The following is a 23,899-nucleotide window of genomic DNA, read 5'->3' as shown; positions in this document are numbered from 1 at the left end:
GAAATCATTCTAATGTGATGATTTGATGATCAAGAAACATTTATGATTATTATCAATGTGGAAAACAGTTGTGCTGCTTAATGTTTATGTGGAAACTTTGATACATTTTTTCAGGATTCTTTGATGAATAGAAAGTTCAAAAGAATTTTGAAGAATCAGTTTAATGCATCCTTACTCAATAAAAGTTTAAATTACTTAAATAAATAAAAAAAGTAATGACCTTAATGGCTTTGAACTCTATAGCCTAGTGTATGTAAGGAATAGAATAGAATAGAATAGAACACTCCAAATGCAACCATTTTACGGTTTGTCGTCATCTGAATGAAAGAAAGGATGGCAAAGAGCCTAGGCAGTGTGACTGGTGTTTTGCCTGTGGTGGTGGCCGTGTGTGTTGTGTTTTGAACTGAGGGGGAGGAGACAGAAGCATGAGCAGCACATCAGCATCTGAATGAAGCATGTAACCCGTCTGAAAGCAGTGCGAGACTGGGCACACAGGGTAAACAACACCGCCACCATCTTACTGCTGTTCATATGCTTTTCTCCTCAATGGACGGACTATTTTTCAACCCGCAGATGATGGCGGACGTCAATGGCAACAGTAAGATGATGAACGCAGAACTGGAGGTGAAAAAGCTTCAAGAGCTCGTGAGAAAACTGGAGAGGCAGAACGAGCAGCTCAGGACGAGAGCAAACGCTGCGAACAACTGCACCTCAAGCGCCCGTGGGTTACCAGCTCCGGCATCGGCCTGTCCCTCTGCTCCGGCTGGCCCGGCTGGCCCAGACACCGGGAATCACTGCGCTTCACCCTCATATTCTCCGTCTTTTGGACTATCGGATGAGCACTACCCGTATTTTCATCCGCAGTCAGTGACTGGTGCTGATGAGGATGATGCTACTGTACTGGATGAGGTGGAAATATTAGACCTTCATATTGTTCTTCCCATCGATGGAGAGTCTGATTATAGCTGGTACTGATGCTGTATTATTTGCTAAGTAAACAATAGTGTAATTCTGGAAGGATTCGATTTGATTTTCTGCGTCGCATGCTCTTTGTTATCCCTTAAATTCAGTTCACATGAAATGTCACCATAGAATATGTGTCCAGGTCCATTGTTAAATTGGTGAGTGTCATTTATGGGGGAATATCTTAATTAGTAGGAGATTGGCTTGCTGTTACTTGCATCTGGTGATGTGAAAATGTTCCATGTTTTACTTGAGACAATTTGTCTCCTAAATGTGAAGTGCACAGGTGCATGACTATTTGACTGTTTTGTTTGAATTATTTCATAAAAAATGTTAAAAAGTAGTCTAATTTAAACCTGTGCATTATACAGAGAAATAAAAACTGACAAAATCTGATATCTGTTTGTGATAGGATGGGACATTAATCATAATTGCAACACTATTATGTTGGGAATCAGATGTTGGAGATCACATCAAAATATAGGAGCCAAAACTGTAACTTAAACCTATACATTTCAAGTTATGCTGATAACATATTTTATAATGACAAATACAGTAATAACTTTAAAATATGCAAAAAAGAAGAAGAAAAAAAAAAAACTAGTGGTCCCAGACTTGAAGCACACTTCTGTGTTCGTACAGGTCATACAAGTTATGCTAATTTTATAATTTGTACTGACAAAAATATTAAATGTAAAAAAAGTCATGTGTTCATGGCACAGGGTACTGATAAAGATTTAAATATTTACTAAAAGTATCCTTTCATATTTATGTGCTGAAACTCTTATTCAGTGTTACATTTTCATGAAAACCAATAATCATAATGGACATTCACAGAATTGTTTAATAATTATCAAGTAAATTAAACATCATTCACATCCTCAATAAAAATCTAGTCCTATATTAACTTATTCTTGCAAAATAGTTAGTAGAACACTTTTTTAATAAGTCAGATAATTTTTTTTAGATATAGAGTTTTCAGGTGATCCCTTGTTCTCCCTCTCAGACAAGTGACTAGATTTAGCAGATAGTGGTCATATATCCCTGTATCCCACCTTTTAATCAGCTGAACTAATACACATATTATTAGGTTAATGATAAAATCCATGGACAATCTAGAAAACAATACACTAATGAATGTTTTGCAAAAGTCCAGATTGTAATGTTTTGACCCAGTTTTTATATCACCAGGTTGTACGTGTCTTCAAAAGCAAAGCTGTTTCCTCATCTTCTCCTCAGTCCTCTTCAGTGGTGTAGACATGTGCTGGACAACCCCAGACCAGAGGTGGAGTTAGCCAAACGCTCCTTGTGCTACAAACTGGACCAAGGTACCAGCAACAAGTGATGTAGGAAATGACATAGTAGTCACATTCCCAGTTTTGGTCTTCCACCATTCCCATGAATATGAAGTCATTTCTGAAATGTCAGTGGTATAGAAATTGTTTATGAGCTTGAAGTTTTTAGTTACTTACAGTGATTGACCATTATAGCTTTTTAATGGAGATGGCTGATATAATACAGACACATAAGCAATTTAATGGTAGAAAATTGTACATAAAGAACAGTGGAAGATGGGGGCGTGTTAACTGTTAATCAGCCTACTTGAAAAAGCTTCAGTGAAGAACATGTTTTTTAATAGTACCCTAAAAAAAATGAATAAGACTAGACATAAAATTAGCCATGCAGTGTTTGAGTGTCTGAATAGATAACCTTAAGTTTTCAGTACATGTGTAGTTCAGTTAAGCTGCTTGAGGGGATGGTATCCATAGAAACAATTCCTCAATAAAACCTGCCTGTAGAATCAGCACTAGCTAACACAGATTTGAGACTGTCCTGGAGATGTTGTGAAATGCTTTTGTATAAATTATTCCTTTGGATCAGTCCGTACATAAATGATGTATGAGGTGCATATACAGAGATGTGTGTTGTGGAGTTGCGGCGCTCTGAAAGGCTTTTGAAAGGCCAGATTCAGTAAGCTTGGCTCTCTGCAAACGGGGTCATGAATACATCTTTGTTCTGGCGGCCTCTGAAAACCTTTGTTTTTGTAGCCATGAATGCTTGTTTTTATGCGATCTGGGAAAGCCTAATTGTTAAGGTATGCAAAAGTACTGTGGTTCGCTTCACTAACAATAATTCATTCTACTAATTTTCAATCATTTAAGGGAAGAGTTGATAACACTTAACAATCTCATTTGTTAGCATTAACATTGTTAACAGGTCTCATTTGTTAACATTAGTTAATGGATTAGTTAACATGTTAATTAGTAAAAATACAATTGTTGTTTGTTCATGTTAGTTCACAGTGCTTTAAGTAATTTTTTTTTTTTTTTGAAAAAATGTATTATTAAAGGTTCAAATTAACGCTAGCAAATATTATTAAATACGGTATTGTTTATTGTTAGTTAATGTTAATAATGTATTATGTAATTAACTATTTTTAACTATTGAAACCTTATTGTACAGTGTTACTGAAGAGTTTGTCCCAAAATGAAAGTTATGAGAGTCCCAAAAGGAGAGATTTGGAAGGATGTCTTAGTTACTTTTTTTAATAGTCAGAAATTAGTTCAATTTTTATTACTGTTTATTTTTGGCTTTAATGAAAATAATACCAATTTTTGACTTTTTTAAATTTTTAATTTTTTTTTTTAAAAGAAAAACTTTCTAATATTAAATATGGCCTCAGTGGAAAGCATTAAAGGGTTAGTTCACCCAAAAATGAAAATTTTCATTAATTACTCACCCTCATATCGTTCCAAACCTATAAGACTTTTTTTCATCTTCAGAACACAAATGAGGATTTTTTAAATAAAATCTTTCTGTCTCTCCATTGACAGTTACGCAACTACAACTACGCTTTAAAGAACGTAACACGAGACTGAACCTCATTGGTTCTCGCACATCAATCGAACATGCTTGAGCTTCCGTTTACCACAACTGATATGTGAGTTGATGAATGTTTTTATGTGAATAAAAGCCTGAATTCAATCTGGTCATCATATAAAGTGAATCGTGTCTCTTGGACTAAACCGCTCAATTATTAATGATTGGTTTTCCGAAGGGGCTTTTTGAAGGGTCAAAGGGGTTGTTGCGTAGCAGTCAATGGAAGGACAGAAATCTCTCAGATTCATGAAAAAGATCTTCATTTGTTTTCCGAAGATGAACGAAAGTCTTACGGGTTTGGAATGAGGGTGAGTTGTTAAAGACAGAATTTTCATTTTGGGGTGAATTAACCCTTTAAACTTTAGTTTAAAAACATTTGACTAATTTACCCAATAGCCATATAGTGTTGCAATCAAAACATTTAGTCACATTATTCTTATTTAAAATGTTACACTAACCATTCTTTTAATATATATAAATGTTGTTGTGTGTGATGTTTTTTTATTTATTAATTGCACTTCCCTTTTTCAATTAGCCAAAAGATGGAGAGGGGTCCTCTCGGGCTGTGGGTCCTCAAACGTTCTGTACAGTCCTATAGATGGAGTCTCTTCTTTAAGCAGCTGTTCTAAACACTTTACTAAACCTGCACTAACTGAGCAAACAGGTAACTCGTGTGCCTCACTCATTCTAACTCCAGATGGAAACAGCTTTTCATTAATATTTGTTGATGCTTTCTCTCATTATCTCTAACTGCTAACAGAGGTACTGTAGTCTATGCCTGATAAACCACAAAGATTGTTCTGTGTATTATACAGTCCCTTGTGAAAAAGAAGTACACTTTAGCAAACTTAACTGCATGCTACTGCTGAATGTAAAATAAAATATACTTATGATACATAATATACATAGGTCATGTATTTAAATATATTTGTAATTACACATTTGTAATGATAAAAAGTTGCTATTTAGTACATTTACAATATATTACCTTTAAAAGTAATATCGAAAAACACCCTACAGTTAAATTTATAAACAAGTACAGGTGTTAGTCAACACATTAAAATAATACTTTTTTAAAGCATGACAAAAGATTATTAAAACTTAATTATTTAAAATATACTTTAAATTCAAAAGTGGACTCTCTGCAAGTACTCTTAATTGATCTTGTATTTCATTAATATATTATCTGCAAGTGCAAATATACTTTTTGATAGGTAGTAGGTAGTTTAGAAAAATGAAATAGAAGAATAGCTGAGAAAGAACATAATGATTTTTTCAGGCATCAGGTTTCATTTACTTCAGCCAGCTCAGCATTTTTTCAAGCCATGTGAAAAGTGAGACATCAGTGATCAGTAGTGATGACCTCATGGTGTCTGGAAACGACCATTGCAGCATATGTTCCATGAAACAAAGATCTGATTTCAATGCTTTGTTGCAGAAGGTCTACAAATGATCCTGGTTGGACTGGATGTATAGATTTAGATCAGCAGTTCTCAAATTTTACACAGATTTTACTTTTGACAGCAAGTGGCGACTCAACATAGTACCGAAATTGTTAAGGATGCAAAATTAAATTTAGTCTGAATCATATTTTCATAGTTTTTTTTAATCTATCATCTCTCTTCTGACGCAGATCCACCTTCACCAAACCATCAGATGTCTCTCATGGGGAGGAACTGCTTAAGCCTAACTGAAAGATCTCCCACATTCCTCTATCACACGGCTACACACAGTAAGCATGACCAAGATCATCTATCATGCTCCACTAATTATACACCACTTCTCCAATGCTGTATTTCGACTCTTGTGTTTGTACAGTATTTACACTACCATAAGTTTGGGGTTGGTAAGATTTTTTTAAGGTTTTTGAAAGAAGTCTCTTATGCTAACCAAGGCTGAATGCGCTGGATTTTAAGTGCTCTGGGAAAACGTGTTTGTTTGACTAGTTGTGAACACGTGTGGCAAACACGCCAAAGAATTTGGCTTAAAAAACCTCTGATGATGACGTCATCGGTCAGAGGCTATAAATAGACATGTGACAGGTACGCTCATCAGGTTCTTTTGTCTTCAGAACTCCATTTTGTCTGGGGGAGCATCACGCTGTGTCAGCCCTCGAGGACGAATAGTGTGAAGTCTTCTCCATCAAAGTGCTCCGCTCCAGGCTGCTCAGGCTCGCTCTTCCCGCAAAAACGCGAGCCTGCGCGTCCTCGATGACAAAATCATGGGGCTCGCGTGTCAATTTGGCTGAAGAGCAGGAGACGGGACGTCCCTTTCTCTTGCCCTTTCACCAGATTGGGAGGTCCTTCAGTCTGCTTCTGGACTGTACTACGGTGTTTCTTCAGACCGGGCTGAGGACACTAGTTCTCTTGTGGAGATGGATATCGAGTGTACTGCTTCCGTTCACTCCTCTCGTGATGGTAGATCTTACGATGAATTACTCAAGGTAGTCACTCGCGCTGTGGACAGTCTTCAGTTAAATTGGCCAAAGGAACAAGGGAACCCCAGATGGCCAGGGGGAGGCATCAGAGAGGCGATCCCTCCCCTTCTTTCCATATTAACATAACGAACTAACTAAATCTTGGAATAAGCCCTATTCTTTCCGTGTCTTTGTGCCTGCGATGTTGTTTTTTTGACTATCATTGGTGCAAAGGCACAGGGTTATACGATGATGCTCGTGGGCTATCTCTCCCCTGGCAGCGCATCATCACTTAAAAAGCAAGATGCTAACGACAGACCCTTCCCTGACGTGCTGGGGAGCAGTCTTAGATGTCCGTCCTGCCCAAGGGGTCTCGATTGGCACATCGATTGCCTCAAATTGATGCCTGTATTTCCGGCCCTGAAATACTGCCTCCAGCAGTAAAGAGGCTTCGATGTCCTAGTGCTGGTGGACAACTCTGCAGTAGTCACTTATATAAATCGCCAGGACGGACTGCGTTCGAGCCATTTGACCAAAATAGCGCAACAGGTTCTGCTTTTGGATCAGGACAAGTTCCTGTCCCTCAGGGCGATTTACATTCCCGGAAGCACAAATGTGGGAGCAGATCTGTTGTCCAGACGGGAGGTCGCACACAGGGATTGGAAGCTCATCCAGATATGGTCAGTCAGATCTGGGAAAGATATTACAAAGCAGAGGTGGACCTCTTCAGAAACAGGACAATGTCCCCTTTACTTCTCTCTGACTCCTCCAGCCCCCCTGGATGGCCCAAGACATGTCTTTGCGTGTTTCCACCGTTCGCTCTGCCCCTGGGAGTCCTGCCGAAGGTCCGTCAACAAGGGTCTTGCCTCTTGGCACAGGGGAATATGGAGCTATGGAACCTTCATGTTTGGCCTCTGAGGGGGTTAAGAGATGCTGGACTTAGAGATGCTGGACATCCAGCGGATGTAATAGAGACCGTTTTGAGTGCTAGGGCTCCCTCCACCAGAAGAATGTACGCCCTGAAGTGGCGCGTCTTTTAAAGGTGGTGTGCTATACATCATGCAGACCCAGTCCACTGCCAGATTGTTTCAGTGCTGGAGTTTCTGCAGGAAAAAGCTGTCAGCAGGCACATGTCCTGCTACTCTCAGAGTATTTGTGGCCACCATTTCAGCTTGCTACGCTCTAAATGACAGGGTTTCAGAGGAGAAACACTCTCTGATCGCCCGCTTCATTTGTGGAGCTAGGCTACTGAGGCCTCCCGTAAGAGTCACAGTTCCCTCATGGGACTTAGCCATGGTCCTTGAGGGGCTAGTCGACAACACATTTGAACCATTAGAGTTAGCGCCGGTCAAGCTTCTGACTCTAAAGATTAAGGTTTTAAGGTTTTTCTTATGGCTATCTTGTCACTAAAGAGATTTTGGAGATTTGCAGGCTTGGTTTCACCATCCCGCTTAGACTTTGCAGCTATTCAGATATATGTCCACCGCACTAGCCAGTGGGGTAATTCAGAGCAGCTGTTCATTTGTTATGGGGGCCGCCACAAAGCAGACTATGTCGCATTGGGTGAGGGATGCCATTGCCCTAGCCTATGAGGCACGCGGTCAAGCTTCGCCTCTAGGTGTTAGGGCTCACTCTACAAGGGGCAAGAGGCGCCCCCTTGCAGCAAGTATGTGATGCAGCAGGCTGGTCCTCCGCACACATTTATTTGATTCTATAGTTTGCATGTTCATGTTACTTAAAGGAGAATTTCAACCCGTGGGAACATTAATCTTTATTGAAAGTGGGTCATATATGTAGTCGAAATGTAACAGAAATTTAGAATTTGGTGCCTTCTTGACCAAGGAAAGACAGAAAGTAACTTTAGGGCGCATTTGTATGGAAGACAACAACTCCCACAATGCACCACATTGCACAGCTCCGCAAGCCACTTCCACTAATCCAGGTCACAACACAAACATCCATGTCCTCGTCTGATTCAGAGATTTCGTCCAGGAGAAATTGGCATTGTTGAAATTCTTTGCAGCAGATGGACTCTTATCTCTGTGTCCGTAGGCGCAAAGTGAGAGCACAGGCACCACCAGTCTGCCCCAGCTCGAGCCAGTCCAGACTCATCGTCCGCGACAGAAAGGTCTTCTGCCTCGGCTGCAGAAGCTACAGCAGTCGCCTCCTGTTCCTCCATGAGCCTCAGCTGCTCTTCGCTATATTGCGGCTCGTAAAAGTAGCCACGAACATCTGATTCGAGCATCAGACTTTCGAAATCCTCTTCTTCCATATCATATTGAGTACCTTTCGCAATTGTCGTAACTTCACATCTGGATCCAGCTTCCAAACAAGATGGCGGATATTGCTTTTAGTTTCTGCAAGTGAAGTCCCACCCACTGATCTGTAATAGGTCTGTAGCGTGAGTGGGTCCCACCCCCTGGAAAAATGAGGAACGAGTGTTTGTAGTCTCAACCCCTCTACAAAGATATGAGACTTCCTGCTTAGAATGACGCAACAATGAAATCCGTATTTCTCCCGTCCAAAAATATGACTGGGTTTCTAACGATACAAAGCTTAATGCAAATGGGGGAAGTGTCCCTTTAAGGACTCATGTCCCTGAGTTGACACCCCAAGCTCCTGTCTGAGGCCTTTCTCGTGTTTGTGCGGACACACTACACAACCTTGAGGGGTCCAGACACTTCCAGCTTTGGTATTCTCATTCCAATAGCGCTTAAAATCAATCACAGCATTGAGAGTAGCTTTTGAAAGGGAACGTCTCGGGTTTCTTGACTGTAACCCTGTTCCCTGAAAAAGCGGGAACGAGATACTACGCTTCATTGCCTCACTGAGGTCGTATTCAGGACATTCTTCAGACAAAATTACCAAAAACAATTATACAAAAAAATTATTATTAAAATCAAGCGCAGCATCTCGTTTCCGCTTTTTCAAGGAACAGGGTTACAGTCAAGTAACCCGAGACGTTTTCTATTTTAATATATTTTAAAATGTAATTTATTATTCTTGTGTCTTCAGTGTCATATGATCCTTTAGAAATCATTCTAAATGCTGATTTGGTGCTCAAGAAACATTTCTCATTATTATCAATGTAGAGAACAGTTGTGCTGCTTAATATTATTATACTTCTTTCAATATTCTTTGATGAATAGAAAGTTCCAAAGAAATAGATTTATTTGAAACTGTTTATTTTTGTATAATTATTTAAGTCTTTACTGTCACTTTTGATCAATTTAATGCATTATTTCTGAATAAAAGTATTACTTTCTGTCAAAATAAAATCTTACTGACCGCAAACTTTTGAACAGTAGTGTATATGTACGCGAGATTGACTTCTTCATTTCTCCTTTTAAGGTAATAGTCATCAGCAACGGCCTCTCAGTCCTCAGTCTTCCATAGATAGTGAGCTCAGTGCCTCTGAGCTGGAGGAGGACTCCATCTCTATGAGCTATAAGATTCAGGACATGACTGATGTGGAGGTCATGGCCCGACTGCAGGAGGAGAGTATGTCTACTTTAATACATCATGTAGTGGGAGGATGTTATTTAAAAGTCTTTCACAATGTTTCACAACATTAATGTTTCACAACATTAAAAAAATATTATTGTCAATATATCCTCATGTTATTCCTAACCCATATTTTTCCATGGAACGAGCATGCAGTGATTTAGATAACATTTTGATATATCGGTAGTCTAAAAGTGCGGCTTGGAACTGGAAAAAAGTATTTTATAGTCAAGGTGCTTCATGGAAAAACACATTGACGCATGTTTGTGTTTAGGTCTACGTCAGGAGTACGCGACCACTGCTGCCACGGCCACACGGCGTAGTGCCAGTTTTTCGGTACACGCAGGTGCACGCAGAAGCATGAGGAGTGAGGCTGAGCTGGAGGAAGAGGAAGAGTATGATCAGCTGTCCTCTCCACAGCCTCGACTCTTCCGTACGGCCTCCATGCAGCGCAGCGCGTCCCACTCACAGAACCTCTCCAGCATGAAAGACTGCCGGCGCAGCCCCTCCACTCCTCAGTACCTCAACAGCCTGTCCTACCAGCAGCTCCACATGCCCACCCACAGCTCCAGTACCGCAGAGCCCCAGAGTTATAGAGCAAACACAGGTCAGACAACACAAGGTCTTATGAAGTGTAGAGTGAAAATATACAGTTAACACTAGGAATTCAATATGTAAGAACTCGGTAAGATTAGGTAAGATTTTAGGTAAGATTACAAACTATTAAAGCAATATTAAGTTTCATTGTTCAGTTTAAGTTTCATTGTCCTTTATGTGTAGTATAATCCTTCGTTTTCTTTTGTAATGACGGCTCAGAACCATCCGGGTGAGGATCCATTTGCTGCTTTATTAGAGTAAACAAGAGTAGTCAAACAGGCAAGTGGTTGGTAACGGCATGGAAGAACAATAACACAGGGATAATACAGCAATCAGTTATCACAAGGCAGGAAATAGTCAGGGCAGGGAGCAAACAACAGTAATCCAGGCAGACGAAGCAAGGTAAATGGGCAGGCAGCGAAACAATCATAAACTTAAACAGTCCAAGATCAAGCAAACCAGATACACAATACAGTAAGGAAATGCTCAGAATTGTCAGCCATGGCAAGAACAAGACTTCACATGGAGCATTGTTTGTTCAGTACGTAAATACTCTCCTAGATAGGCTACAGTACGCAGGCCAGGTTGGGAGGAGAATTGTGGGAAATGTAGTGAGAAAGGGAAGTCAATATTCGGTAGAGGGAGCCCTCTGGTGGTCATCAGGAACAATCAGAATATTATCCAGTTACATCTGGTTGAAGATCGGAGTCATCACGCCGGTATGGAGACGGGTTTGTTGAGGATCAGTGCCGATGGCTGTCATGTTGATGAGGCCTTCACAGGGGAGAGTCTAGTTGACACAACCTCTGCTGACACTTCAGGGATGCGTTGTAGTCGTGTCTAGGCGCAGGTACACCATCTGATCTGGATACGGCCCAAGACAATGTTGTCTGGTAGTCCGTAGAATTGGATGATGAGAGTGGAAGAGTTGTTTCGCTGTTTCCAGTGCTGTGGGGAGCTTCGGTAGAGGGATTAGTTGTCAGGCCTTATAGAATCTATTGCTTACAGTAAATAGGGTTGTGTTACCTTGAGAAGTGGGCAGATCTGTTACCAAGTTGATGAAAATGCGTGACCATGGTTGTTGAGGTGTAGAGAGAGGGTGTAGCAGCCCCACAGGTGGTTGTCTGGAAGGTTTGGAGGTGGCACAACTGAATTGTTCATGACCATGGTTGTGTCAGCATTTCTGGTATCCCAACAGAATCGATTCTGTAGTAGTCATAGCATGGCAGTGATACTGGGATGGCCGGAGATGAGTGAAGAATGAACCCATTGTAAGACCCTCTGCCAGAACACGGATGGTACATTAGTCTTTCCCGGTGGCCACTCTGGATGAGCAGGTTCTAACATTTGAGCCTGAATAATATCCATAGTATCTCATTGAACTGGGTGAGAATGATCGCAGGAGGGAGAATGGGATCAGTTGAGTGTTCTTGAGTGGTGTGATCATATTGGCGGGAGAGAGCGTCTGCCATTGTATTCTTGGTGCCTGGCTGGTACGTAATTTTGAATTGAAATCAAGTGAAGAACAATGGCCATCCAGTTTGCCTGGGATTTAGTCAATGTACTTGGCGTTCCTTTGGTCGGTTAGTACCAGGAATGAGCGCCTGGCTGTTTCCAGCCAATGCCGCCATTCCTTGAAAGCCGCCAGAAGTTCTCTGTCGTCCACATCATAATTACGCTCAGCCGCAGTTAGCTCGAGGAGGAGAAAGCACAGGGATACAGCTTAGCTGGTGTGCCGTGTTGTTGTGACAGAATCATCCCAATCCCTGTGTTTGATGCATCAACGTCTAACAGACTGGTTGCAAACTTCAAAGTTTCTGGTACCAAAATACTTGATGTAACAGGAAGAGAGGAAGTGAAAGCAATTTTTGGTCTCGTCCCAGCATGCAAGCTTGGATTGTAATTCAGGGGTCAGTCCTTTGTGGAAAAGCAGTTTCAGTGTGTCATCCTCCCACACTATTTGGATTGCCAGAGTGTGGAATATGAGTGAGTATTCCCGTGCGGTGGTTCTTACCTGTCGCTGACTAAGCAGTTGATCCTCGGCCACCAGGCATCCCGCTGGATGTTTGAATACTTTGCAGAAGTGTGAAAGAAATTTTTCGAAGGTCGGGAAAACCAAACTGCCGTGGCCCAATCCAGTGCCCTCCTGATGAACAAACAAATGAGACTTGACTGTCGTCGGTGGGATACAATAAAGGTTTTTGTCCCAGGAACATTGAGTTCTGCATTAAAAGCACCTTGAATTTAGTTGGATTACCTTCATACTTCTCCTGGTTGGCATTAATGGCGTTAATGTCAGTAAATGGTCCCATGGGTATCGGGGTAGTAGGATCTGAGGCCGATGATGCAGGTGGGCTGAGGCGTTCTCACCAGCTCTTCCGTAAGTGTTGTCAAATAGTTAAGTTGTTGTTGAAGGGTGGCCAAAATGATGACTTGGGCAGACAATTCGGTGGGAAGCGGCTGGAAAGCCTGTTGTCGGCTCAGAACCATACGAGAGAGGACCCATTTGAAGCTTGTTTAGAGTAAACAGAGTAGTCAAACAGGCAGCGGCCGGTAACGGCGTGGCAGAACAATAACACAGGGATAATTCAGCATTCTGTAATCAAAAGGCATAATAGTCAGGGCAGGCAGCAAAACAGGATCATAAACAGGATAAACAGTTCCAGGATAAACACAGAGCGAACTGGACAGAGACACAAAGAGCTGGCTGGGAGAGAACTTAAAATGATAAGAGGCAGACATGTTTGGGTAACTAACTAGTCCATAGAGAAAGCAGACTGATAATAATATATTAATATTAGAATATTTCAGAGTTCATCTTGTTGAAACATTGATTGTTTTTCTTAGCTGAAGCTTTAATAATCAACAACAAAAAAAACTATTGACATATGGTTCACAAATGTTTTGACTCCAAGACAATATTCAAAGATCCCCATGTAGGCAAATTTTTTTTTTTCTGTAATGACAAAGCTGATACAAATACTTTTTAATTACAGAAACTAGTAGCAATGAACTGAATGTGTTTTACATGTTTTACGAACAATGCATTTACATAACATTCCCAGACCTTCATGATAAAGGATATATATATTTTTGTTTTATTCACAAATAACTATTTCTGCCTGATAAAATATTTTAAAGCTGGCATAACTAGAACATTTCATATTCATTATAGATATTTCCATGAATTTCCCAGGTCTGTAAATCAAACTTTTAAAACTGTTTTACATAGAGTATCCAGGTTTTCCATGACCGTGGAAACCCTGGTTCTTAAATTAAAATGACAGCAGTTTAAGAAATTAATTAAAATATGAAATGTTGTTTTTTAGCTGTTTTAGCTGATTTTAAATAATTTTAAGCTAGTGGTTCTCAATTTTTTTGACTCGAAGATCCCCCACTGTCCAACTGTGTATGTTCAGTTTTGGCTTCCTTTTTACCGTGTTCTGTTTCGTTTGCCTGTGTTCCCTTTGCTAGTTTGTCTCCATGGTTTTTGATTGAGTTATGCACATGTTTCTGGTTATGTTAATTATCCCTGTGTATTTAAATCCTCTGTTCATTTAGTTTCATTGTCCGGTATTATCTTTATGTGGTTTTGTTATACTCTTACTCCTGATATCTCCTGCATGTTTTTTGTTGGATTTATTAAAGACTGTTTATTTTGAATACTCCTTTGGTTGAGAACTGCCCACTGGTTGAGAACAACAGCTATAGATTATACTTATGTAGACTATTACTCTGTTCATACTAGATTGCATGTTTCATCATGTGATGTATTTCTTTTTTCAGACAAGCTACGGAGAAGCATGCCAAACCTCATTCGAGCCCCCAGCACTCCCAGTGTCATCGGCGTGCCTAATGTTTCTGCTCCGACTGGTCACATCGCCACATCATCCTCATCTTTTTCGTTACTCCGAAACAGTCAGAGTTTTGATTCCCACAATGTTCTGACCAAGATACAGTCTGCAAGTAAGACTAACTACGGTGGCCGAGAGAGCTCAACGCGCTGCAACTGAAGAAAACACATGCAAATAGAAAAAACACCCGCAAATGAAGAAAACATCTTCTTCAGTTTTACAACACGTGTGCTCCAAATACTCACAACACAACCAAATACGGAAATGCGCTGCAAAAGTTCACAACACAACCAAACACAGAAACACGCTGCAAATAGCACAGAACACATCAGAAATGTTTCCAGGGGACCCCATTAAAGGCAGGGTATGTAGGATTTTTCTAAAAAAAAAACATTCCAAATTTGTTTAAACTGTCTTTATATACCAATACATAATTAAAATGTAAGAAAAAAAAAAAGAGAGTATAAAAATCGAGTGTCTGTAGACCTCTCACGACTGTTGTAAACACAGCTAATTATTTCCATTCACTCCACCCCCTCCCTTCTGAGCTCCTTCCAAAGCCACGCCCCCAAAACACATGAACGCGCGGAACGACGCCAAACGCTCAGGCTCAGCTGGAAGATGCATTTATTTACCTGAGACAAGTGGAGAGGAAGGAGCGCAGTGCATGCAGTGAGGTCTGTGTTATTTGCAGCGCATTTCTGTATTTGATTGTGTTGTGAGTCTTTGGAGCACATGTGTTGTGAAACTGATGAAGATGTTTTCTTAATTTGCGGGTGTTTTTCTATTTGCATGTGTTTTCTTCAGTTGCAGCGCGTTGAGCTCTCTCGGCCACCGTAACTACCACTGTCAAAACATTCTATTAAATATGATGATATTAATCTTTTAATCTAGTGGAGTATATCACACTAATCATCAAATTTTGCTCTCTGTTGAATTTCAGTTCCCCCTCCTGGCCAGTTACAGCAGAGAGTTCAGAGCGTGGGCAACTTCTCATTGACATCACGGCCACCTCTGAAAGCCACAGCGTACGTGAGCCCTACGATACAGAGTTCTACCACGATGCCTTCCTCTGTTAGTCTCAACTGTCTCTCCAGCAGTAATATCCCCCACCCCAGCAAACCCAGCACCCCCTCCTCCAGTCGCAGCGCTCTACCTCGACCTGCTTCCTTTGTTGGGGCAAGTGGGGCCACACGCAGTAAAATTGGCCAGCCCGTACGCAGGTAATCATTTACAATTTTCTTGTGGGCTTCTTGTCGTTGCTTTATATAACTTTAGCAATTCCAAAGAGGACGAGTCTTTTACTGTTAAACATTTCTGTTAATTACCACTTTTCATATTCACTTGAGCTAGTGGTTCTCAAGGGGGGCGTTCAGAAAACAACGGGGGGCGTTGGAAGCAAGATTTTTGAAAGGGGGGCGTTCAGGTGTTCACGAGGGGCCGTTCCCGAGTTTACACCAAAGATCCAGGCAAGACAAGATTAAACATGTAATTACTTGCAAAATAATTGCCTACAACATTCTAAAATCTGCCAGTTTAATGTGACATGTAAGCTATGTAGCCTATCGTTTCTTTTTCAACGACTCTATAATTTTTCCAGTCATAGACCAGCGCTGACAAGAATCAGCATTCACATGCTCAAAAATGTGTTTAGCGCTGACAACAGTCCGTGGTGGCCAGAAACTATCTGGTCCGTCTTTCTCAAGACAACTTAAAGTTTGTCTCGACAAACTTTTTAATCTACATGCAGCTGAGGAATGGAAAGTTGACAAGCCATTAAACAATTGGCCAGCAGTCCATCATGGCCTCCTAATCATCCACATATACTGATTGGCTTCATCACTGTCTCCTCTCCACCAGTAAGCCGTTCTGGCACAATATGGCTGCCGTCGCATCATACAGGTGGATGCTGCACATTAGTGGTGGTTGAGGAGATTCCCCTTTCCATGTAAAGCGCTTTGAGTACTCAGAAAAGCGATACAGTATATAAATGTAACGAATTAAAAAGTATTGACTTAAGAACCACTTATATATTTTCAAATATTTTCAATAAACCATGTTCCTATTCGCTCCGGAGACTAATTTTAAAATGAATTAAACTAAATTCTATTTATAAGGTAAAACTTTTACATTTTTAGGCATTAACTAATTCCAATGCCTAATGCCAAAATGTTTTCTTTGTTCACCAAGTAATTTACTGGTCAGGCATTATTGTTAACTCGCAAGACTGTCAGGAGAAAATGACAATTTGATGGATCATTTAAATATATTCTGTAATCACATTTTGGTAATGTGTTAATTCCGCCGTTAACATCTGAGCACGAAACACTGCTTGGATAGTTTCAAGATAGTTTAAAAAAATTAATAATACAATAATAATTTAATTGTTCATAGTGTTTATTCTTGTCACATCCACATGCAGTCTGAGTATCACAATCGCTTGGACTTGCATGCCTCAGGCGCACTACGGCTGAAACTAACGTCTCTGCAACCCGCAGTAAAGAAATTAGCAGAAAAACATCAAGCACAGGGCTCACACTAATTTTCTAATCAATTTTGAAAGATGCGAATTCTGCTTTTTCCCTGTTAATGTTCTGTTAATGTACAGCTGCTGTTAATTAAATTTGTAATGTCAAATTTGTAACTGTTGCATTTTTTGGCTGCTCCTCACTGATTGGCTGCTATTTGCGATAAGCCACATAATTAAATTTTGAATGTCAAATTTGTAACCGTTGCATTTCGTTAACACTGGCATACAGTGATATATAGGCTAATTTCTACTTCAGATGACTTTTTTGCTCTCTGGGAAACTATGATAATAATATTCCCACCCAAATCTGTTATTTGGCTTTTAGTGACATGCTTTTTAATTATATATGAAAGCTGCAGTCTGTAACTTTTGGCACTCTAGCGGAATATAAACAAAATTGCAGGCGTCTTGGTACTTTGCAGGTACTGTGCTAACATTACTCCACAGCGGTGCCGGGTGCCAACTCAAACCAGTCAGGGGCTGTTCACATATCGCGTTTTATGCGTGTGCAAATTCATTATAATAGAAGCGACGCGGTCTGTTGAAAACATCTCAACTTTTCAGAATACCGCAAGCGCACAACAGGTCATGTGACAAAAACCAACCGATCAGCTTCGGCCTTTCTGTAACATCGAAAGCAGGTTTTTATTTCTCATCTCCATAAATATATCTAGTAGTAAAGCTAATAAGGGACCTGGATAATAGATAGGGGGCGCTGGCCCAAAAAAGGTTGAGAACCACTGACTTAAGCAAATGTAGCCACCGCTCAACTTCAGACAATTTGATAAATTGTATTGCGAAATGAATTGCTGTTGACTGCAGACTATTGATAGGCTTATGTTTAATGATGTGGACATAAAACAAACAACATATTGACTTTTGAAGTCACTTTTTGTAATTCAGTTTTAGATTTATTTGCTTGCCACAATAATGTAAAGACTTTGAATTATTTTCACTGGAAGGCTTTTATATTGAGCAAATATTGTAACTGCATTAAATTCCAATTTTAATCAGCATATCACCATAAAATATGTATCACTTGACAGATCTAAAGTACTGACAGGAATTACTAATTCTAAGAATTGGAAATATTCAATTTACTAACATGCAGTTGTAAATGTAAAATATTAAATATATTGGTAACACTTTAAAATACATTTCAAGAAAGTGCAATCTTTAATTTTATCTGCATTACCCTAAACTGGGTCATTAAGTTGTTGTTTTTTTAGCAAGTATGCATTCAATTGATCAAAAGTGATAGTAAAGACATTTTTAATGTGACAAAAGATTTTTATTGCTGTAATAAATGCTGTTCTTTTGAACTTTCTATTCATCAAAAGAATCCTGTGCATCACAGTTTCCACAAAAATATTCAGCAGCACAACCATTTTCAACATTAAGAAATGTTTCTTGAGCAGCAAATCATCATATCAGAATGATTTCTGAAGGATCATGTGACTCTGAAGCCTGGAGTAATGATGCTGAAAATTCAGCTTTGCATCACAGGAATAAATTACATTTTAAAATGTATTTTACTGTATGTTTGCTCAATAAATCCAGCCTTGCTGAGCATAAGAGACTTTTAAAAACAATAAATTATTACCGATCCCAAACTTTTATATTCGGGTCATTCAAAAAAATAGTACATGCTGTAAAAATAGTTTTTCATTGTTAGTTTGTGATGGTAACAAACTGATCTTTATTTGAAAATGTTAAATGCACTATAATGTATCTTCTGAAGTATTGCTGTCATCATCCCGAGTCACTGTCGTTGCAGTTTCCTGACCCCGCCGAAGAGTGTGTCTGCTCTGAGCGCCCTGCGTGACGGGAGTTGGAGGGACGGCTGCTATTAAACTGCTCTGCACACTGACCTTAAATGTTTCAGGCCCAGCTGGCTGGGCACACCTGTTGCTTTTAGATCTTAAGTGGATGTAAAATAACTTCAAGTGATTCAAAGTTGAAAAATACTGTTAATAAATGCAATACAGCACCACTGCAATATGCCTGATGGCTGAAACCCAGAGCATTATGCATACAAGTGTTTACGTGCATTTGCCTAACTGCAGCACAATTTTTTTAGCCACTGAAACCAATTTTCAAATGATATTATTAATTAGATATGAACATTAAATGAACAATATTGATTTAATAAGCATAAGTCATTTGCTGTCTCTCAAATAGCACTTTTACTGTTAACTTGCATTGTTACATTAGATAACCAGTAGTGCCAGAGTCGTACCAGATAGCTTTCTGTTGTGCAAGTTGCATTACTTTTTATAATGTTGTCAATTTTTTTCCAACATCTGGCAAGAGAAATATTCAAGTGATCTGATGCATTTGTAAAAGCAGACTAAATGGACTGTAAAACACTGTATTTAGAAGTACAAATGCAGCCTAGAGTAAAGGGCAGCCATTCCAGATTGTATGTTTACATGATGCTCATGATAATAGAGCACTGTGGAGAAGACATTTGCACATCAAATAGTAACATTTGTTTCTCTTTTTTTTTTAAGAACAGGTTTATGATTGAAGGGAATGGATGTTGTGTTTTCCAATGTTGAATAAAAGGCTTTTGAACTGAAATATAATATTTCGTACTGTACTTTGAAAAGAGGATGTTTGATTCAAGAGAATCTTTGAGTTTTTTTTTATTTAATCTTTAATGCATCTGACAAAAAAGTTTGCAAAAGAAGATAAATTAATTTAATCCTTTAGGAGATATGGGCTGGTGTGTTTTGGGGTTTGGCCCATAATGACAAATTAACCTATTTCTTGTTAAATGAGACAATATCATTTGTCTCTTTAAAAGTAATATATGATACAATATTTCTTTAAAGAGACACTTAAAGGAGAACTCCGGTCAATTTTAACATTGAGCTCATTTTTTTTGTAAATTTGGAGTGCTGTCAGTACAGAGAACAACGACAAAAATCGGTGTTGCCTACACCGTGTTATCCTCTTTTTAAAATTTGCACCCTGTTGACTTCAATGGGGCAAGTTTTAAACCTGCTTTTAGCCTCTTAACATCCTTGATGTGTCATTACAAGTGCACAGGTCATGTGAGTGATTCCTTCGGAGTGAACACGGGTCAATCTGACTGCAGTAGATGTGAAAGATATGGATAAAAATGATATTTATTTAGCCAGCGCTCATACCTGTATTTACATCCTGTTTTCGGTCGAAGTCCATAGTAATCGATTGTCGAGTTCACGCGCATGATCATAGGTACTAAACCAATGCGCGTGAACTCGACAATCGATTACTATGGACTTCGACCGAAAACAGGATGTAAATACAGGTATGTGCGCTGGCTAAATAAATATCATTTTTATTCATATCTTTCACATCTACTGCAGTCAGATTCACCGCGTGTTGACTCTGAAGGAATCACTCACATGACCTGTGCACTTGTAATGACGCATCAAGGATGTTAAGAGGCTAAAAGCAGGTTTAAAACTTGCCCCATTGAAGTCAACAGGGTGCAAATTTTAAAAAGAGGATAACACGGTGTAGGCAACACCGATTTTTGTCGTTGTTCTCTGTACTGACAGCACTCCAAATGTACAAAAAAATGAGCTCAATGTTAAAATTGACCGCAGTTCTCCTTTAAAGACACACATTATCTGAAAAGATACATGGAAATTGCATCACTGAATCATTGTTTGCAGCATGCAATTTTTATTTTATATTTTATTTTATAAAATTGTAATTGTATTCGTTGAACTGTTATTGTTATAAATCGTTATTTTTTCAGTGATGCTCTTTCAGTTAGCTTTTCAAGTTAAACTCATATTCAGGTTGAATGTTTGGATCCAAACACAAGAGAGCAGCAGAGCATTGCTTTACTGCACTGTAAGTGATGCTCTGCTGCTCTCTTGTGTCTGGATTCAAACATTCAACCTGAATATTCTTATGTGTTTAGCTTGAAAAGTAATAAGCTGATGTGAAAAAATGACTGAAACAGCAGATACTGTGTTACTGTTTCTTCAAGCGTCTTGGAGACGTTGCCGCAGTTCTTCTGGATTTAGTCAGTTTTTTCTGTTTATTCATGTAATCAGAGGTGGACAAAGTACACAACTTCCTTACTTGAGTGAAAGTACAGATACTACTGGTCAAATATTACTCTGTCACAAGTAAAAGTTGTAAAGACCCATTTTTATTTAAGTAAAAGTACAGAAGTATCAAAAGTAAAAAGTAAATGTCAATGCATTGTTTTATTATTGTTGCATTGTTGTATGTAATACTTACAGTACCTTGTGCCTCTGAATCTATGCCTGCCTACCCTCATATCAATATCAAATTTATTTCTAGAACACAGTTCCAATAGTGGGATTGAATTTGAGATTAAATAAGTGCACTCAATAACGTCCACAATGGTTACGGACACCAAAAAGGCTGTTCCCTCAAATGGTGCCATATTTAAAGTTTTTTGGATTTTAGTATGAATATGTTAGCCTTACTGTTATCTATAAGCTAGTGTGCTCCAAAAAAAATGACAAAATTCACATTTAGAAGACCAAACCCAACGTGGAAAATGAAAATCACGTTGATGTCAGAATCCAATGCCAGATTGACATTAATCTCCAATGCTGGACAGATGTTGTATTGTGGTTGAAAATGAAAATCAAGTTGACGTCAGAAACCAACATCATTCGGGTTCTGACGTCAATCTGATGTCGGGTTCTGACGTCTAACCGACTTTATTTTCCAACCCCTGCAACCAAAATCATCCCCTGACTGACGTTACTACTTTCAAGGTCCTTGACAGAATTGTAGTCGATTAAAAAGTACGATATTTGTCTTTCAAATGTAGTGAAGTTAAAGTAAAAAGTTTCCAGAAAAAAGTTTTTTATTAATTTATTCATGAGTTCACACTTACATAGTATAATCAGATATATTATAAAATATGTGTATTTGGCGTGTATTTGTCCAAGGACAGAGCTCAGACCCTGGAATTTGGCCCGAACCCAGAGCATACTGTAATTTTGGACTGATTATGACATCCTTTGACATGAAATTAATTAGTTTGCACATACAGTACATCTCATGATCACATATCTTAGTTTATTTTCTCTTTCAGAACAGTAAGAAGGAGTGATTTCCTTTGAAAGTCAGTTGTTCCTTTTGACCCCAGCGTGAATTGCTGTAACGTGTTTCATCAAACAATAAATATCAGAAAAAATTCATAATGAACTTTTCTATAAAACTATTATATTTAAAAATATCATTTTCACTTGTGTCACCTTATCGTCTACATGAGCTTAAATGCTAAACTGAGAAGGAATTCTTAAATAATTTTCAAGGTTACACTCACTTTACATTCTACTGAATGAATTCTTAATGTAAAACCTTGAGTGGACTATGTGATGTTTTAATTTTTAACCAGGCAGATTTGTGTTGGACAGTCCCTATGACAACCACTGACCGCTGCAATCACATTGACGTCTATATGCAACAACAGCGCAAATTTGTCAGTGTTTTAAGAGTATTTGGATTGTGAATTGAACTAGTATTTGAATTTCACTAATAACTCATTTAAGTCAAATGTAGAGAGACATTAGATGGTACTGTTCTGACACACTTTGCACTGTAGCACTTGTTTCTTGCCTGTGGAACCAACTAGAATCCTTGGATAAGTGGATAAAATGCCAAACAAAGCACAAGAGGTGAGTCATCTCTACACTATTGGGTAACACTTTATTTTATAGTGTCCTTGTTACGCATGTTACATGTAATTACTATTGTAATTATCATAATTACATCCAACTAAACCACACCCTATCCCAACCATAATCCTATAGTAAGTACATGTAGTTAATAAATATTACTCAGTATATTTGTATAATGTATAATTAAATGAATGTGTAATCCAATATTGTTATAAATTAGTAGTTTCCCCCCCCCCATAATATGTCTCCATGTCCATGCACACTGTTCTTTGTCCTTTAGGATGCTGTGATCAATATGAAATCCGTGCAGGAGATTGCTAAACAGTTGGGGTTTGAATGGAACGTTCTAGCATTTGAACTTGGATTCACCAGAAATGAAGTCAGACAGTTTCATGCAACATCTAAAGAAAAGAGGGTCCAGGCTCAGAGAATGCTGGAATCATGGTGTGTATTAATCTAACACACTGTTAAATGTAGGCTAACTGTTTTTGCAATGTTTTTAAATGAGCCCTTATTATTAAAGTTGAGAGTCATTGTGTTATTAAGTAGTGGTACCTCTAATGATTGATAGGTATGAGCGTTCCTGGGACAAACCGAACAAAACCAAGCTTCTGCAGGACGGTCTTGAGCGTGCAGGCCGTCGTGACCTGGCCGAGAGACTGCGCTGCCTGCACTGGGGTCACCAAAAGCTCAGCCGCAGAGTCGAGCTGCCCTCTGCCTTCCCCTTCATCATTACCGTCCATAAGACCATAGACAACAAAGATGCCTTGAGAAGGATAAATGTGCTTAATCGCAGTTATAACTAAAATGGCAAAGAAATTAATGTGAGCTAAAAGTCTGAAACTACTAGTGAAAATGCCCTTCACTTAGTGAAATTTTTTTTATCTAAATTTGTATTCTTTAAATTTAATGAAATATTTTTCATCATAAATGCTATAGAGTGCCTTTTTCCAAAACTATTTTTTTTCCATTTATTTTTCCTGTAGGGATATTTAAAAAGTCTTTGTTAAAGAGTTATAAGCCATGAATCAAGAAAATCAGCTATGAGGTGAATCACAACACTAAAAACTTTGATTTGAGGCAAAAAAGTATTTGAAAATCGTACAGAAATACAGAGGTACAAGAATGTGTACGGCTTTAGTGAGGAAAATAACTACAAACCCATGAAGCATTGCGAACAACATAATCAAATTAAAACCGATGGAGAAATATAAAACTACTCATTTACAAATGTTGATTATAATATAAAAGCAATATACTTTAAGTTTACTGCAAAATATGCATTTTTATTCATATATTTTTTTTATTTTGACAGCGCTTGAGATCGATTTGATTACGCCATTCGATTCATGGGTGTGTGAGGAACTAAGAAGATCTTTGCTGCTTTTTTTTCGACTATCTGGTTGGTGTAATTTTCTGTACAGCATCATGGGTAATGTCATTTTTAACCAGGAATTCCAGTGTTAAACATGATTATTTTAAAAAT

General features: G+C 38.9%; 2 protein-coding genes across 4 annotated transcripts; both read left to right on the top strand.

Moving 5' to 3' along the window:
- The first annotated feature begins 318 nt into the window (after nucleotides 1-318).
- Nucleotides 319-19,332, top strand: slain1a (SLAIN motif family, member 1a). 3 transcript variants are annotated; one of them, XM_079880235.1, is made up of 10 exons: nucleotides 319-496; nucleotides 574-968; nucleotides 2,155-2,291; nucleotides 4,379-4,507; nucleotides 5,477-5,575; nucleotides 9,611-9,760; nucleotides 10,038-10,370; nucleotides 14,147-14,326; nucleotides 15,158-15,437; nucleotides 18,522-19,332. In XM_079880235.1, the coding sequence occupies exons 1-10, from the start codon at nucleotides 449-451 to the stop codon at nucleotides 18,595-18,597; spliced, it is 1,827 nt and encodes a 608-aa protein (XP_079736361.1). In that variant the 5' UTR covers nucleotides 319-448; the 3' UTR covers nucleotides 18,598-19,332. The 3 variants fall into 3 exon arrangements, with proteins under 3 accessions (XP_079736361.1, XP_079736362.1, XP_079736363.1); XM_079880236.1 differs by lacking the exon at nucleotides 4,379-4,507; XM_079880237.1 differs by lacking the exon at nucleotides 4,379-4,507 and having other exon boundaries at nucleotides 436-968.
- Nucleotides 19,333-22,389: 3,057 nt separating this feature from the next.
- Nucleotides 22,390-23,219, top strand: LOC307163909 (uncharacterized protein; the record flags this gene model as incomplete). Its single annotated transcript, XM_079880238.1, has 3 exons — nucleotides 22,390-22,410; nucleotides 22,694-22,857; nucleotides 22,985-23,219. The coding sequence occupies 3 exons, from the start codon at nucleotides 22,390-22,392 to the stop codon at nucleotides 23,217-23,219; spliced, it is 420 nt and encodes a 139-aa protein (XP_079736364.1).
- Between the last annotated feature and the right edge of the window lie 680 nt (nucleotides 23,220-23,899).

This window comes from Squalius cephalus (genome assembly GCF_949319135.1).
Source record: "Squalius cephalus genome assembly, chromosome: 9".
In the NCBI taxonomy this organism is placed as follows: Eukaryota; Metazoa; Chordata; class Actinopteri; order Cypriniformes; family Leuciscidae; genus Squalius; species Squalius cephalus.
This window is presented reverse-complemented; position numbering and strand designations above follow the sequence as displayed.